At 19.3% G+C, this 17,299-nt stretch overlaps 3 protein-coding genes across 3 annotated transcripts; 1 reads left to right on the top strand and 2 right to left on the bottom strand. All coding sequences in view use genetic code 6, as the record gives it.

Moving 5' to 3' along the window:
• Positions 1-358: 358 nt before the first annotated feature.
• TTHERM_00797810 (cyclic nucleotide-binding domain protein) lies at positions 359-5,543 on the bottom strand. The gene is made up of 12 exons (XM_001020367.3): positions 5,469-5,543; positions 5,362-5,411; positions 4,742-4,828; positions 4,384-4,473; positions 4,040-4,129; positions 3,724-3,813; positions 3,352-3,441; positions 2,995-3,084; positions 2,302-2,339; positions 1,199-1,250; positions 849-938; positions 359-637 (listed from the first exon to the last, which is right to left on the bottom strand). Exons 1-12 carry the CDS (start codon positions 5,505-5,507, stop codon positions 625-627), a joined length of 819 nt encoding a protein of 272 aa, XP_001020367.3. The 5' UTR covers positions 5,508-5,543; the 3' UTR covers positions 359-624.
• Positions 5,544-6,607: 1,064 nt separating this feature from the next.
• Positions 6,608-9,415, bottom strand: TTHERM_000797791 (cyclic nucleotide-binding domain protein; the record flags this gene model as incomplete). Its single annotated transcript, XM_012798662.1, has 8 exons — positions 6,608-6,737; positions 6,998-7,087; positions 7,407-7,496; positions 7,760-7,849; positions 8,114-8,203; positions 8,468-8,557; positions 9,271-9,320; positions 9,377-9,415. The coding sequence occupies 8 exons, from the start codon at positions 9,413-9,415 to the stop codon at positions 6,608-6,610; spliced, it is 669 nt and encodes a 222-aa protein (XP_012654116.1).
• Positions 9,416-10,444: 1,029 nt separating this feature from the next.
• On the top strand, positions 10,445-14,164 carry TTHERM_00797790 (cyclic nucleotide-binding domain protein; the record flags this gene model as incomplete). The annotated part of the gene is made up of 13 exons (XM_001020365.3): positions 10,445-10,483; positions 10,542-10,591; positions 11,001-11,090; positions 11,315-11,404; positions 11,597-11,686; positions 11,938-12,027; positions 12,268-12,357; positions 12,556-12,645; positions 12,902-12,991; positions 13,225-13,314; positions 13,510-13,599; positions 13,851-13,940; positions 14,074-14,164. The coding sequence occupies 13 exons, from the start codon at positions 10,445-10,447 to the stop codon at positions 14,162-14,164; spliced, it is 1,080 nt and encodes a 359-aa protein (XP_001020365.3).
• Between the last annotated feature and the right edge of the window lie 3,135 nt (positions 14,165-17,299).

Raw genomic sequence — 17,299 nt, 5'->3', positions numbered from 1 at the left:
GTTAAATTTATATTATATTATTTATTAAAATAATATATTCCAACTAATACTTTTATAGTCATTTATAAATCTACTATTCTTTCAATTTTCCTTTTAGATAATATATAATTATTTAATAAGAAACAACTCATGCCAAAAGCATATAAATGTTTTGTATTCTGCTTTATAGACCTTTACCTTTATTTTATATTTAAAAATATGCTATTTTAAAAATACTAACTTGATCATTTGTTATGAATGAATGAGTGATCAAGTACAAAATTTTTAATTAAATTTTCATATAAATTTTTATTAGAATAATAAATAGTAATAATTATAATTAATTTTTGTTTATTTATTTAGATTTTAAATATTGCATCAAAAAAATTAATAAATAGTAGAAATAATATTCCTCTCAATATATAAAAAAATAAAATTTGCAAACATTTTCTAAATTTAAAAAACTTTTTCAATATATAATTTAATAAAACATATTATATTCTATTATTCAAATATATACTATATATTCATCATTTTTTCGCCATTTATTTATTATCATTAGAGTATTATTTCATATTATTTCAAAGAATACTAATCTTTTTGATTTAAGACATTTGCTTTTTATTTTGAATTCTTATGATTCATTCATTTGGTTAAACTTTTATTATATATTAGTGTAAATTTCAAATTATTATTAAATAAAATAAATTTTTTAATTAAAAATTATTTCTTAAATTAATAAATAAAAAACATTAGCAGAATAAAAATGATAAAGAAAAATAAATCAAATAAATTAAAAGATCTTTATTGTTTTAAGTTAGCTTTTATAATTAAAAATATCACAATTAAAAACAAATAACTATTTTTACACTAGGTCAAGTGTCAAATTTGAGAGATTAGTGCAACTTGCTAAAGCAGAACATAAGTCTGATGAACCTTAATCACCAATTTCATTTTCACTTTTTAAATATTGAATAGAAAATACATAATTAATTAGAAGGAAAAAATGTAGAAAATATATGAAATAATAAGATTAATTAATTAATAATAAAAGTAAAAGATGAAAATAAAATAATGAGTTAAATTAGCAAAAAATAAAAATAAAAAATGCAAGCACAATAAAAAGAAAAATATATCAAATAAATTAAAAGATGTTTATTGTTTTAATAGTTTTTATAATTAAAAATATCACAATCTGAAACTAATAAACTCTTTTTACTTAAGGTAAAGTGTCAAATTTGTGAGATTCGTGCAAGTTGCTAAAGCAGAACCTAAGCTTGATGCACCTTCATCACCAATTTAATTGAGACTTTTTAAGTTTTGAAGAGAAAATATATAATTAATATGTTATTTAGAAGGAAAAAATATGAAATAATATGATTAATTAATTATAAAAGTAAAAGTTTAAAATAAAATAATAAATTAAATTAGCAAAGAAAAAAGAAAAATAAATCAATTAAATTAAAAGATCTTTATTGTTTTAAAATAAGTTTTATAATTAAAAATATCACAATCCAAAACAAATAAACTGTTTTTACTAAAGCTCAAGTGTCAATTTTGAGAGATTAGAGCAATTTGCTAAAGCAGAGCCTAAGCCTGATGCACCTTCATCACCAATTTAATTGAGACTTTTTAAATATTGAAGTGAAAACATATAATTAATATGTTATTTAGAAGGAAACGATGAAGAAAATATATGAAATAATATGATTATTTAATAATAAAAGTAAAAGTTGAAAATAAAATAAAATAAAATAATGAGTTAAATAAATTAGCAAAGAAAAAAGAAAAAAACCTAGCACAATAAAAACAAAAAGAAAAATAAATCAAATAAATTAAAAGATCATTACTATTTTAAAATAGGTTTTATAATTAAAAATATCACAACCCAATAAATAAACTCTTTTTACCCTAGGTCAAGTGCCAATTTTGAGAGATTAGAGCAATTTGCTAAAGCAGAACCTAAGCCTGATGCACCTTCGTCACCAATTTAATTTTCACTTTTTAAATATTGAATAGAAAAAAAAAATATATATATAATTAGTTAATTAGAAGGAAAAAATGAAGAAATAATAAGATTAATATATAATAAAAGTAAAAGTTGAAAATAAAATAAAATAATGAGTTAAATTAGAAAATAAAAAAGAAAAACGCAAGCACAATAAAAACAAAAAGAAAAATAAATCAAATAAATTAGCATATCTTTATTGTTTTAAATTAGTTTTTATAATTTAAAATATCACAATTCAAAAAAAATGAACTCTTTTTACTAAAGTTCAAGTGTCAAATTTGTGAGATTAGTGCAAGTTGCTAAAGCAGAACCTAAGCATGATACACCAATTGCACCAATATTATTGAAACTTTTTAAATATTAAAGAGTAAATATATAATTAATATAAAGAAATAATGAAGAAAAAATAAGAAATAATAAGATTAATTAATAATAAAAGTAAAAGATGAAAATAAAATAATGAGTTAAATTAGCAAAGAAAAAAATAAAAAAGCAGGCATAATAAAAACAAAACAAAAAATAATTCAAATAAATTAAAAGTTCTTTATTGTTTTAATCTGTTATTCTTTTATTCTGCTATTCCTTTATTCCGCTATTCCTTTATTCCAAATCAACATATATATAATAATATAATTATAAACATTATAAAAATTAAAATTAAGATGTATTCTGAGTGCATTTATATGTGCGAGTATTTCTATTCTATTCTATTCTATCACCAATTTAATTGTCACTTTTTAAATATTGGAGAGAAAAAAAATATATAATTAATTAGTTAATTAGAAGGAAAAAATGAAGAAAAAATATGAAATAGTAAGATTTATTAATAATAAAAGTAAAAGTTAAAATAAAACAATAAGTAAAATTAGTAAAGAAAAAGAAAAAAGCAAGCACAATAAAAACAAAAAGAAAAATAATTCAAATAAATTAAAAGTTCTTTATTGTTTTAAAATAGGTTTTATAATTAAAAATATCACAATCCAAAACAAATAAACTCTTTTTACTGAAGATTAAGTGTCAATTTTGAGAGATTAGTGGAATTTGCTAAAGCAGAACCTAATTGTTATGCACTAATTGCACCAATTTAATTGTAACTTTTTAAATATTGAAGAGAAAATATATTATAATTAGTTAATTAGAAAGAAAAAATGAACAAAAAATAAGAAATAATAAATAAGATTAATTCATAATAAAAGTTAAAATAAAATAAAATAATGAGTTAAACTATCAAAGAAAAAAAAAGGAAGCAAAATAAAATGAAAAAAGAAAAATAATTCAAATAAATTAAAAGATCATTATTGTTTTAAATTAGTTTTTATAATAAAAAATATCACAATCCAAAACAAATAAATTCTTTTTACCTTAGGTCAAGTGTCAAATTTGAGAGATTAGTGCAATTTGCTAAAGCAGGACCTAAGCCTGGTGCACCTTCATTACCAATTTTATTCGAACTTTTTCAATTTTGAAGAGAAAATATATATATAATTTATTAGTTGATTAGAAGGAAAAAATGAAGATAAAATATGAAATGATAAGATAGATTAATTAATAATAAAAATAAAATTTAAAAATAAAATAAAATAATGAGTTAAATTAGCAAAGAAAAAGAAAAAATGCAAGCACAATAAATAGAAAATGAAAAATAATTCAAATAAATTAAAAGATCTTTATTATTTTAAAATAGGTTTTTTAATTAAAAATATCACAATCCAAAACAAATAAACTCTTTTTACCCTAAGATAAGTGTCAAATTTGAGAGATTAGTGCAATTTGCTAAAGCAGAACCTAAGCCTGATGTACCTTAATCACCAATTTAATTGTTACTTTTTAAATATTGTAGAGAATATATATAATTAATTAATTAAATTAATTAGAAGGGAAAAATGAAGAAAAAATATAAAATAATAAGATCATTCAATAATAAAAGTAAATTTTGAAAATAAAATAAAATAAAATAATGAGTTAGCAAAGAAAAAAGAAAAAGAAAATAATTCAAAAAAATTAAAAGATCTTTATTGCTTTAAATCAAAATAAATAAACTCTTTTTACCCTAGATCAAGTGTCAAATTTGAGAGATTTCTGCAATTTACTAAGGCAGAACCTAAGCCTGATGCACCAATTGCACCAATTTAATTGGCACTTTTTAAATTTTGAAGAGAAAATATATATATAATTAATTAGTTAATTAGAAGGAAAAAATGAAGAAAAAACATGAAATTATAAGATTAATTAATAATAAAAGAAAAATATGATTAGTAAACAAAAAAGAAAAAATGAAAACACAATAAATACAAAAAGAAAAATAATTCAAATAAATTAGAAGATCTTTATTATTTTAAAATAGGTTTTTTAATTAAAAATATCACAATCCAAAACAAATAAACTCTTTTTACCCTAAATTAAGTGTCAAATTTGAGAGATTGGTGCAATTTGCTAAAGCAGAACCTAAGTCTGATGCACTTTAATCACCAATTTCATTTTCACTTTTTTAAGAGAAAATTAAAAATTAATTAGTTAATTAGGAGGAAAAAATGAAGAAAAAATATGAAATAATAAGATTAATTAATAATAAAATATATATAAAAGTTGAAAATAAAATAAAATAGTGAGCTAGAAAAGAAAAAAGAAAAAATGTAAGCATAATAAAAAGAAAAAGAAAAATAAATCAAGTAAATAAGCATATCTTTATTGTTTTAAAATAGATTTTTTAATTAAAAATATCATAATCCTAAACAAATAAACTGCTTTTACCCAAGATGAAGTGTCAAATTTGAGAGATTAGTGCAATTTACTAAAGCAGAACTTAAGCCTGATGCATCTTGATCAATACAATTGAAACTTTTTAAATATTGAAGAAAATATAAAAAAATTAATTAGTCAATTAATTTGAAAGAAAAAATGATGAAAAAATAAGATTAATTAATAAAAGTAAAAGTTTAAATGAGTTAAATTAGCAAATAAAAAAGAAAAAAAATAAGCACGATAAAAAGAAAAAGAAATCAAATAAATTAATAGATCTTTATTGTTTTAAATGGGATTTTATAATTATAAATATCACAATCCAAAACAAATAAACTCTTTTTATCAAATATAAGCGTTTATAGCAAAAAATCTAGAAAAAATATTAAATGATAAAAAATCAATATTGAATGAATAATTAAAAATTGAAATGAAAATTAAGTTAAAATAGCTAAAAAAATATTTTATTAAGTAAAAATCAATAAATATTGATGAGAATTTCTATTGAAAATTACTTTATAAATAAATTAAAAATTAAATATAAAAAAAAATATTATGTAATATTTTAAATAAACTGGAGGTTAAATATGTAGTGAATGTTAATAATATTATTATTTATAAATTAAATATACCTCAAGTCAATATGAACAGCCTAATGAGATTAAAATGAAGAATTTTAAAACTTTTTATATTAATAAAAATAAATTTAAAGCTTTTTCATAAAAAAATAAATAATTACTTCTTATAATCTGTTGTAATATGTAATCTATTATATCATTTATTTTTTTTCTAAAATATTGAATTTCAATTTATCCAAATTTAATTAATTAATTAATTAATTTATTATAAGTGAATAAAAAGAAAAATTAATTATATGAATTTATAAATTTGCTTTTAGAAAGAGATATCATAGAATAGTTAGTTAGTTATTGATTGTAACACTCATTTATTTTTAAACCTTAATATTACTATTTAAAATGTGAACTTAAAAATAAAGTAGGTACTAGATAGAGATTGGATATAAAGGATAATGAGTAAGATATATTTTAGAAGTATTTACGCTTATTTTTTTAATTAAATTAATTTTCATATTTTTAAATCTTACATTTTTTAAAGACAATTAATTTTAGAAAAATTATAACTTTTACAAAAGCTTAAAAAATTTTAAAAATTTGTTAAAAAAAGTTTTTTTATATAGTATTTTAATAATTACCCTCCAGGCGAAATGTTTGGAGGGCGAAAAATTAGGCTTAATAGGTAGAATATTTTTTTTCTTCTACCTATTGGCCCATAAATGCTCCGATTGTAAATTCTCTGTAAAATAACACTAAAAGTTTCAAATAATTTGATCCTTTTTGGAGAAACCAGAGGGTTTGCTTAGGAGGATTTAATTTTTTTATTTTTTATAAATAAATAATTTATTTATACACAAAAATAAGAATGATATTTATAAATATAAAATCAATAATAAAATCTATTTATCTATCTATTTATATTTTAGGTTAAAAACACTTTTTCAAAATATTAAATAATAAAATATATAATATTATTCAAACATTTTATATTTATTAATCCTTTTTTCACCAGTTATTTATCAATTGTGATTAAAGACAACTAATCTTTTTGATTTAAGACACTTGCTTATTACTTTGAATTTTTATGATTTATTCAAATCGCTAAAAATTTTAAAATAAATTTGTGTAAATTTTAAAATAAATATCAAAATAGAATAAACTTTTAAATTAAAAATTATTCTTTAAATTAATAAATAAAATAATATTTGTGGAATAAAAAAGATAAAAAAATAAAATAAATAAAAGCTATCAGATAAATTTAAAGAGCTTTTTTGTTTTATTCTCATTTTTTTTGTATAAAATATCACAATCCAAAACAAATAAACTGTTTTTACCCAAGATTAAGTCTCAAAATTTTCAAATTTGAGAGTTTAATGCATTTTGCTAAAGCATAACCTAAGCCTGATGCACCTTCATCACCAATTTAATTAGAACTTTTTAAATATTGAAGAAATAATATATCATTAAATAGTTAATTAGAAGGAAAAAATGAAGAAAAATATGAAATAATAAGATTAATTAATTAATATAAAAAACAAAAGTTGAAAATAAAATGATGAGTTTTTAAATTAACAAAGAAAAAATAAAAAAAAAGCAAGCATGATAAAAAGAAAAAGAAAAAAGAGCTTTACTGTTTTTAATTAGTTTTTATAATTAAAAATATCACAATCCAAAACAAATAAACTGTTTTTACCTAAGGTAAAGTGTCAAATTTGAGAGATTAATGCATTTTGCTAAAGCAGAACCTAAGCCTGATGCACCTTCATCACCAATTTAATTCCAACTTTTTAAATATTGAAAAAAAGATATATCATTAAATAGTTAATTAGAAGGAAAAAATTATTAAAAAATATGAAATATTAAGATTAGTTAATTAATAATAAAAGCAAAAGTTGAAAATAAAATGATGAGTTTTTAAATTAACCCTTTCGACTGGGGGAGTTTTTCACCTTTAAAATAAAGAAATCAAAATTATTAATTATTTTCATATAAACACAGAATTTTATAAAATTCATAAACATTCAAAAGTTAGCTCCCCTGATTCTAAGGGGTTAACAAAGAATTAAAAATATAATAATCCAAAACAAAGAAACTGTTTTTACGAAAGGTTAAGTGTCAAATTTGAGAGATTAATGCATTTTGCTAAAGCAGAACCTAAGCCTAATGCACCCATTGCACTAATTTTATTTTTACTTTTTAAATATTGAAGAAAAGATATATCATTAAATAGTTAATTAGAAGGAAAAAATGAAGAAAAAATATGAAATATTAAGATTAGTTAATTAATTAAAAATAAAAGCAAAAGTTGAAAATAAAATGATGAATTTTTAAATTAACAAAGAAAAAACAAAAAAAGCAAGCACAATAAAAAGAAAAAGAAAAAAGAGCTTTATTGTTTTTAATTAGTTTTTATAATTAAAAATATCACAATCTAAAACAAATAAACTGTTTTTACGTAAGGTAAAGTGTCAAATTTGAGAGATTAATGCATTTTGCTAAACCAGAACATAAGCCTGATGCACCTTCATCACCAATTTAATTCCAACTTTTTAAATATTGAAAAAAAGATATATCATTAAATAGTTAATTAGAAGGAAAAAATTATTAAAAAATATGAAATATTAAGATTAGTTAATTAATTAAAAATAAAAGCAAAAGTTGAATATAAAATGATGAATTTTTAAATTAACAAAGAAAAAACAAAAAAAAGCAAGCACAATAAAAAGAAAAAGAAAAAAGAGCTTTATTGTTTTTAATTAGTTTTTATAATTAAAAATATCATAATCCAAAACAAATAAACTGTTTTTACCCAAGGTCAAGTGTCAAATTTGAGAGATCAATGCATTTTGCTAAAGCAGAACCTAAGCCTGATGCACCTTCATCACCAATTTTACTGTTCCTTTTGAAATATTGAAGAAAAGATATATCATTAAATAGTTAATTAGAAGGAAAAAATTATTAAAAAATATGAAATATTAAGATTAGTTAATTAATTAAAAATAAAAGCAAAAGTTGAAAATAAAATGATGAATTTTTAAATTAACAAAGAAAAAACAAAAAAAAGCAAGCACAATAAAAAGAAAAAGAAAAAAAAGCTTTATTGTTTTTAATTAGTTTTTATAATTAAAAATATCACAATCCAAAACAAATAAACTGTTTTTACCTAAGGTCAAGTGTCAAATTTGAGAGATTAATGCATTTTGCTAAACCAGAACCTAAGCCTGATACACCTTCATCACCAATACCAATATCACTAAAATTAGGTGAAAGTTATTAAATTTCAAAATAAAAAAAAATGGGGGGGTTTCATAAATTATTGGCTACATTTATTCGGGAAAGTATACAAGCTCAAACTTTATAAAATTTAAATTTTAAATATTTTTTATGAAACTTTTTCCATCCTAGGTTTTAAAAATTTATATTTTTCAAAAAAAATTATATTTTATGCTTTCTAAAAATTAGCTTTATTTATAATGTTATTTAGAATGAAATTAAATAGGTATTTCACTATAGTTAATTAGAAGGAAAAAATGAAGAAAAAATATGAAATAATAAGATTAATTAATAAAATTAACAAAGAAAGAATGAAAAAATAAGAAATCATAATAAAAAGAAAAGGAAAACAAATCAAATAAATTAAAAGAACTTTAATATTTTAAATTAACTTTTATAATTAAAAATATTACAATGTAAAACAAATAAATAGCTTTTATTAATTGTAAGTTTTAATAGCAAAAATGAAGAAAAAATATCAAATAATAAAAAATGAATAATAAATAAATAATTAAAAATTTAAATGAAAATTAAGTTAAAATAGCTAAAAAATTATAGTTTTAATAAAAATCAATAAATAAATAATGATGATGATAATTTCTTTTATAAAAATTATTTATTTAAATAAATTGAAAATTAAATATAAAAAAAATAATAATAATAATAAAAATAATATTTTTTAATTAAATATACCTCAGATAAATACGGAGAACCTAATAAGATAAAAGTGAAGAGCTTAAAAACTTTTTTATTAATTTATATAAATTTAAAATATATTAATAAAAAAATTAATAATTACTTCTTCTAATTCGTAATATTCTTTAATCTATTATATCATTTATTTTTCTTTTCAAAGATATTGAATAGCAACTTATGAAATTTGATTAATTAATTAATTAATTATAAATGGATAAAAAGAACAAATAAAAAAAAAATTAATTAATTATCAAATATTAACTTATAAATTTGGTTTTATGAAGAGATATCACAGAAATATTAATTTAACATTCACTTTTTAAACTTAATATTTATATTTAAAACATATATTTAAAAATAAATATAGCAGGAATTAGAAACGGCCAGTTATTTATTTAGTCATATTTGAAAAAAACCTAGTAGTTAATGTTCTTAAATATTATTAAAATAATGTTTATAAGTAGATTTTTCTGTTTGTTTTATCTCTGTAATTTTAGGAATATTTATAATATCTCTAATTATAGCATGATGCAATACAAAAATTTCATGGTTTGCCTGCCACTTATTATGAAATATATTTTTTATTTATATATTTATTTATTAAAAAATCTAATTTATTTATTTATTTTATAATAGAATTATAATTAATTAATAATTTATAGCGCTTCCAGATTAAAATACTTGTGGTAGTGTTACCGCAAGAAAAGTAATCTTGGAAGCGCTTAAGTAATTTAATTAATATTTGAAAAAGAATTATTAAAATAAATATATAAATTTATGATTATACATGTTTTAAAAAATTTTAAATCATTTTTACGAAATATTTATATATAAAAAAAAATATCTTCATATAAATACAAATAACATAATTTGCAAGTATGTATTGTACTTATTTATTGTTTATCATAATTAATTACTAGAATTTTTTAAAATATGACTAACTACGCATCTCTAATTCTTATTATATTTTTAAATATATGTTTTAAATACATATTAAGATTAAATAATTAATGTTAAATTAATTTTTCTGCAATATCTCTTCATAAAAGCAAATTTATTAATTGATTAATATTTGATAATTAATTATTATATTTTATTTGTTCTCTTTATCCATTTATAATTAATTAAATTCCTTAAATTTCTAAATAATATTTTTGAAAAAAATAAATAAATGATATAATAGATTAAACATTACAAAGAATTATAAGAGGTAATTATTTTATTTTTTATTAATATCCTTTAAATTAATATAAATTAATAAAAAAAAGTTTTTAAACTCTTCGCTTTTATCTCATTAGGAACTCCATATTGATCTGATGTATATTTTATTAATTTATACTATTTTTATTATTATTAATAATTTATATATATTTAACTTTCAATTTATTTTAAAAAATATCTTTTCTAATAGAAATTCTCATATTTCATTATTCATTAATTTTTATTTAAACAAAAATTTTTTAGCTATTTTAACTTAATTTTCATTTCAAATTTTAATTATTTATTATTCATTTTTTATTAATGTATATTTTTTTGCTATTTTAATTAGTAAAATTAATTTAAAACATTAAATTTCTTTTAAATTATTTGATTTATTTTATTTTTCTTTTTATTTTCATTGCTTTTTTTCATTTATTGTTAATTTAATTAATCTTATTATTTCATATTATTTCTTCATTTTTCCTTCTAATTTACAATTTAATTATTTTTTTTCAATATTAAAAAAGTGGCAATAAAATTGGTGAAATGGGTGCATCAGGCTTAGGTTCTGCTTTAGCAAATTGCATTAATCTCTCAAATCTGACACTTAATCTTCGGTAAATCAGTTTATTTATTTTGGATTGTGGTATTTTTAAATATAAAAACTAATTTAAAATAATAAAGCCTATTTTTTCTTTTTCTTTTATTTTGCTTGTATTGATTTGTTGTTCCTTCTTTATTAAATTTACTAATTATTAATTAATCTTATTATTTCATTTTTTTTCTTCATTTTTTCCTTCTAATTTACTATTTATTTAATTTTATCTTCAATATTAAAAAGTAGCAATAAAATTGGTGCAAAGGGTGTATCAGATTTAGGTTCTGCTTTAGCAAATTGCATTAATCTCTCATATTTGACACTTGAGCTTTAGTAAAAACAGTTTATTTGTTTTGGATTGTGATATTTTTAAATATAAAAACTAATTAAAAACAATAAAGTTCATTTTTATCTTTCTTTTTATTGTTCCTTCTTTGTTAATTTAACTCATTATTTTATTTTCAAAATTTGCTTTTATTATTAATAAATCTTATTATTTCGTATTTTTCTTCAATATTTAAAAAGTTACAATTAAATTGGTTCAATGGGTGCATCAGGCTTAGGTTTTGCTTTAGCAAATTGCATTAATCTCTCAAATTTAACACTTCATCTTCGGTAAAAATAGTTTATTTATTTTGGATTGTGATATTTTTATTTATAAAAACTAATTTAAACAATAAAATTCTTTTTTCTTTTTCTTTTGAACGTGCTTGGTTTTTTTTGTTCCTTCTTTGTTAAATTAACTCATTATTTTATTTTCAAAATTAGCTTTTATTATTAATTCATCTATTATTCCATGTTTTTTCTTCATTATTTCCTTCTATTTAACTATTTAATTATAAATTTTTTCTTCAATATTTAAATAGTGACAATTAAATTGGTGATGAAGGTTCATCAGGCTTAGGTTCTGGTTTAGCAAATTGCATTAATCTCTCAAATTTGACACTTGGTCTTGGGTAAAAACAGTTTATTTGTTTTGGATTGTGATATTTTTAATTATAATAACAAAATTTAAAACATTAAAGCTCTTTTTTCATTTTCTTTTTATTGTGCTTACTTTTTTTTTGTCTTCTTTCTTTATTAATTTAACTCAATTTGCTTTTATTATTAATTAATCTTATTATTTCATATTACTTCTTCATTTTTTCCTTCTAATTAAGTATTTAATTAAATATTTTTTCATCAATATTAAAAAGTCGTAACAAAATTGGTGCAATTGGTGCATCACGTTTAGGTTCTGCTTTAGCAAATTGCATTAATCTCTCAAATTTGAAAATTGATCTTCTGTAAAACGGTTTATATAAAAACGAATTTAAAACAATAATTTCTTTTTATAATGCTTGCTTTTTTTTGTTCTTTTTTAGTTAATTTAACTCATAATTTAATTATCAATATTAGCTTTTATTATTAATTAATCTTATTATTTCATCCTTTTTTCCTATTAATAAACTATATTAATATTTTTTTCTTCAATATTTAAAAAGTGACAACTAAATTGGTGATGAAGGTGCATCAGGCTTAAGTTCTGCTTTAGCAAATTGCATTAATCTCTCAAATTTGACACTTGGTCTAGGGTAAAAACATTTTTGTTTTGGATTGTTATATTTTTAATTATAAAAACTAGTTTAAAACAAAAAATCTATTTTTTCTTTTTCTTTTGATTTTTCTTGTGCTTGCTTTTTTATATTCCTTCATTGTTAATTTAACTCATAATTTTATTTTCAACTTTTACATTTATTATTAAATAATTTTATTATTTCATATTTTTTCTTCATTTTTTCCTTCTAATAAACTAAGTAATTATAAATTTTTTCTTCAATATTTATTAAGTTACAATTAAATTGGTCCAATGGGTGCATCAGGTTTAGGTTCTGCTTTAGCAAATTGCATGAATCTCTCAAATTTGACACTTCTACTTCGGTAAAAACAGTTTATTTGTTTTGGATTGTGATATTTTTAATTATAAAAACTAATTTAAAGCAATAAAGCTTTTTTTCTTTTTCTTTTTATTGTGGTTACCTTTTTTGTTCTTTCTTTGTTAAATTAACTCATAATCTTAGTTTCAGAATTAGCTTTTATTTTTAATTAATCTTATTATTTCATATTTTTTCTTCATTTTTTCCTTCTAATAAGCTAAATAATTATATAAAAAGTGACAATCACATTGGTGATGAAGGTGCCTCAGGCTTAGGCTCTGCTTTATCAAATTGCATTAATCTCTCTAATTTGACACTTAGTCTTGGGTAAAACTTTTTAAAACAATAAAGCTCTTTTTTCATTTTGTTTTTACTGTTCTTGCTTTTTTTTGTTAATTTACTCATCGTTTTATTTTCAACTTTTACTTTTATTATTAATTAATCTTTTTATTTCATATTATTTTTTAATTTTTCCTTCTAATAAACTAATTAATAATATATTTATTCTTGAATATTAAAAAGTCGTAATAAAATTGGTGCAATTGGTACATCAGGTTTAGGTTCTGCTTTAGTAAATTGCATTAATCTCTCAAATTTGACACTTGATCTTGGGTAAAAAAAGTTTATTTGTTTTGGATTGTGATATTTTGAATTATAAAAACTAATTAAAAACAATAAAGCTCTTTTTTATTTTCCTTTTTATTGTGCTTGCTTTTTTTTGTTCCTTTTTTGTTAATTTAACTCATCATTTTATTTTCAACTTTTGATTTTATAATAAATTAATCTTATTAATTAAATTTGTTCTTCATTTTTTCCTTCTAATTTACTATTTAATTATAAATTTTTCCTCAAAATTTAAAAAGTGATAATTAAATTGGTGATGAAGGTTCCTCAGGTTTAGGCTCTGCTTTAGCAAATTGCATTAATCTCTCAAATTTGACACTAGAGCTTTAGTAAAAACAGTTTAATTGTTTTGGATTGAGATATTTTAACTATAAAACAAAAAAGCACTTTGAATTTATTTGATTTTTTTTTTTTCATTCCTATAATGTTATTTTATTTAATATTTACTCAAATTTATTATAGAAGTTTTAACTTAAGTGAATCACAATCATTCAAAGTAAAAAGCAAGTGTCTTAAATCAAAAAGATTAGTTGCATTTGAAAATAATTTCTGATGATAAACAAGTGGCGAAAAAAGCATGGATAAATATTAAATTTATGTTTAAATATTTGAATATTATATGTTTTATGATATATATATAGTACCCTAGGGTGCTTGCAGCCTTTTTCAAGGCTTCATACACAAATTTTAACAAGTTATATTACAAAATCATAAAAATATATTTTATATTTTATATTTTATATAATTGCCCTTCTTTTTTAAATCTTAAAATATTCCATTGTGCCCTCATTTTACAAATTAAATTTGATTCATAAATACATATAAAAAAATAAAAAAATAAATTTTATATTACTTTTAAAACCTAATGGCTATGTGCTATTTAGCAGCAATAGCCATTTTTTTAAATAGCAAAGTGCTATATATGTATATGTTTATCTGTATGCCTATTTTTATGAGGATTTATTTGTTTTTTAAAGTCTAATGATAAATTATTTAAATAGAAATTAATTAATAAGAAAGTAATATTCGTTTAATCTGATAAAAAAAAATTCAAAATTAAAACTGATAATTATCAAAAAGGTTTCTTTATGATTTTTTATTTGTTAAAGTAAATTTAAATTTACAAATTTTCCTTTTATTTTTGATATTTTAAATGATTTATATATTTAATTGAATTCAACCAAATAAAAATTTGCCATTTTTTCATAATCACACAAATATTTTATGTTCTATTTTATATAAATTTTATACTGTTTTTCATAAACACCAATTTATTTTATAAAGCTCTTTGCTTAATTAGAAATTTAAGTAATTAAATAACCTAACTTTTATACAAAATAGGTATTTTCGAATATTTTCTAATTAAACTTTTTTGTTATATTTTGATTTTTTGTATATTTAAAATAAAAATACTCTTGATTTAGGTTTCTAATAAAATTGAATGCTAAAAAGCTCAAAAAAATCTGAACTTCAAAATAAATTAGGGGTAAAAAATATCTACAAAGCTAAATATTAATAAATCATTAAATTAACTTTAAGCAAAAAATAACTTTCTATGTAAATATTTAATTTCAAAATATTTTCATTTAATTTATAGATCAAACCTAATACTGCTCTTTTCTTAAGAATATTTAAGAAAAGTGGCAACACACTTTGAAATTAAAATAATTTTTTTAAATACTCTATTCAATCTCAAACATATGTTAATATTCATAATAAAATAAAATATTTAATAAATAATAAATTTCAAGTAAATAAATCATATTTTATCATCCATATTAAAAATAAATTATACAAACAAATTTTAAACTTTTTTTCATAAATTGTATAGAGATAACTTTAGTATTAGAAATTTAATTTCTTTATTGATTGATTGAACTATTTGTTTATTAATTTTTTTAAAATAGATGAATTCAAATTAATTAAAATCACATTAAAAAGGATAAGAATTGAATAAAATAAATATATATATAACAATGAACAAAATTGGTGTATAAATATACCTGTTATTCCAACTTTTATTTATGTGTTTAGCATGTCCAACTGGATGTAATAGCTGCTACTTAGACCTTAAAGGCATCGAAAGATGTTCCGAGTGTTAAACTGGGTTCTCTTACTTTGAGCAAACAAATATTTGTGTGTAGGATAAATGCGAAGTAAATTAAAGCACATTTGAGGCAAATTAATCTATGGTATGTATGTCAGTATGTCCTCAAAGGTTTATCTTAGATTCTGCTAGCAATAAATGTATTTCTGCAAATAGTTGTTCAACTTAATATCTTTAGCTCTCTTAGATCTCAAATAAATAGAAGATAATTGATGCTTCTTTTGATTAAGATGGATATATTTAAGTTATCTATAACTATTTTGTTAATAAGATTAATGCTTATGATGGTTCATTTATTCGTTAAAATTCATTTAACCTAAGCTTGATGTTGATTAAATGCATAAATTAGCAAATTTATCTAGTGACAAATGAAAATAAAGTGTATTTTTGGGATTAAATTAACCAAAAAAATGTTTTATGTGCTGTGATTTAACAAGGAACTGTTAATGCTTAAAGTGATGTCTTAGTTGTTAGTAATAATCAAAGTAGAAGTTTTATTACTTCCTTTTAATAGTAATAAAATAAAGTTTTCTTTACTGAAATTAATGCAGCAAATAATTATCAAAATTAGTTAGAAATTAGTTTCTAGAGTAAATTTATCACAATCAATAACTTCATTTTATTGTTCAATCCTTAGAATTAAACCATAGTTTATCTTCTATAATAAAATGCTCTATCTCAAGTCTTTCTTTAATAAGTTAATGAATCATATACATGTGAGCTTGGTTCATTTAATATTTTGCAAATAGAAAGCTTTCTTTTGAATAATTAATACACAATTCTTTTAACTTTACAAAATCAAAGCAAAGTATTTATGGTCAGATAAAATAGTAAATCTTGTGGTTCAATAAATACCTCTTTCTAGTAAATCAATAAGATTTAAAAATATTCATCAAAAAGCCCAGCAAGCGATTCAAAATAAGTATTATTTATTTTGGCAGATAATAAAGCATTACAAATTGTTGATTTAAACACATTCTAAATTCTTTAACAGAAAGAATTCTCATTATAAATTTTAGATTTTTGTTAAATTCTAATTAAAGATTAAATTTTTGTATATATATTATCAAACTAGAAGATAGAAATATATTTATTTGATTATTTAAACAAAAAGACTTTATTATTTTACAATCAGATGACTGTTTACATTAATTCCCCAATCAAATTCATAAATTTGTCAAATAATCAAAACCAATCCTTTTTGTGCATTCTATCTGATATAATTTAGATAGTAGATTTACAATTGAACAAGACCTATATTTCAACAGATTTCAAAGCAGTTTCCTACTAAAACCGAAATACCATTCATAAAGTTGCATTATCGGATGATGGAAATATTTTAGTAACATGCGATTAATAAGGAAAGATTGCGGTTTGGTAAACAGTAGACTAAATGAATCCCAAATACTTAAATTAGTTTTAATCTGGCGGATTAGCATGCATAGATGTGTAGATATTTTAATCTCAAATCTTGCTTGCCTAATTTAATAATTATATTTTAATTTAAAATATTTATAATACTTTTTAATTGATTGAGATATTTGTAAATCTATAGCAATACACTTAAATCAATTTATCAAA

This window comes from Tetrahymena thermophila (genome assembly GCF_000189635.1).
Source record: "Tetrahymena thermophila SB210 genomic scaffold scf_8254571, whole genome shotgun sequence".
Lineage (NCBI taxonomy): Eukaryota > Ciliophora > Oligohymenophorea > Hymenostomatida > Tetrahymenidae > Tetrahymena > Tetrahymena thermophila.
The sequence above is the reverse complement of the archived record's forward strand: the minus strand, read 5'-3'. Positions and strand labels throughout refer to the sequence as shown.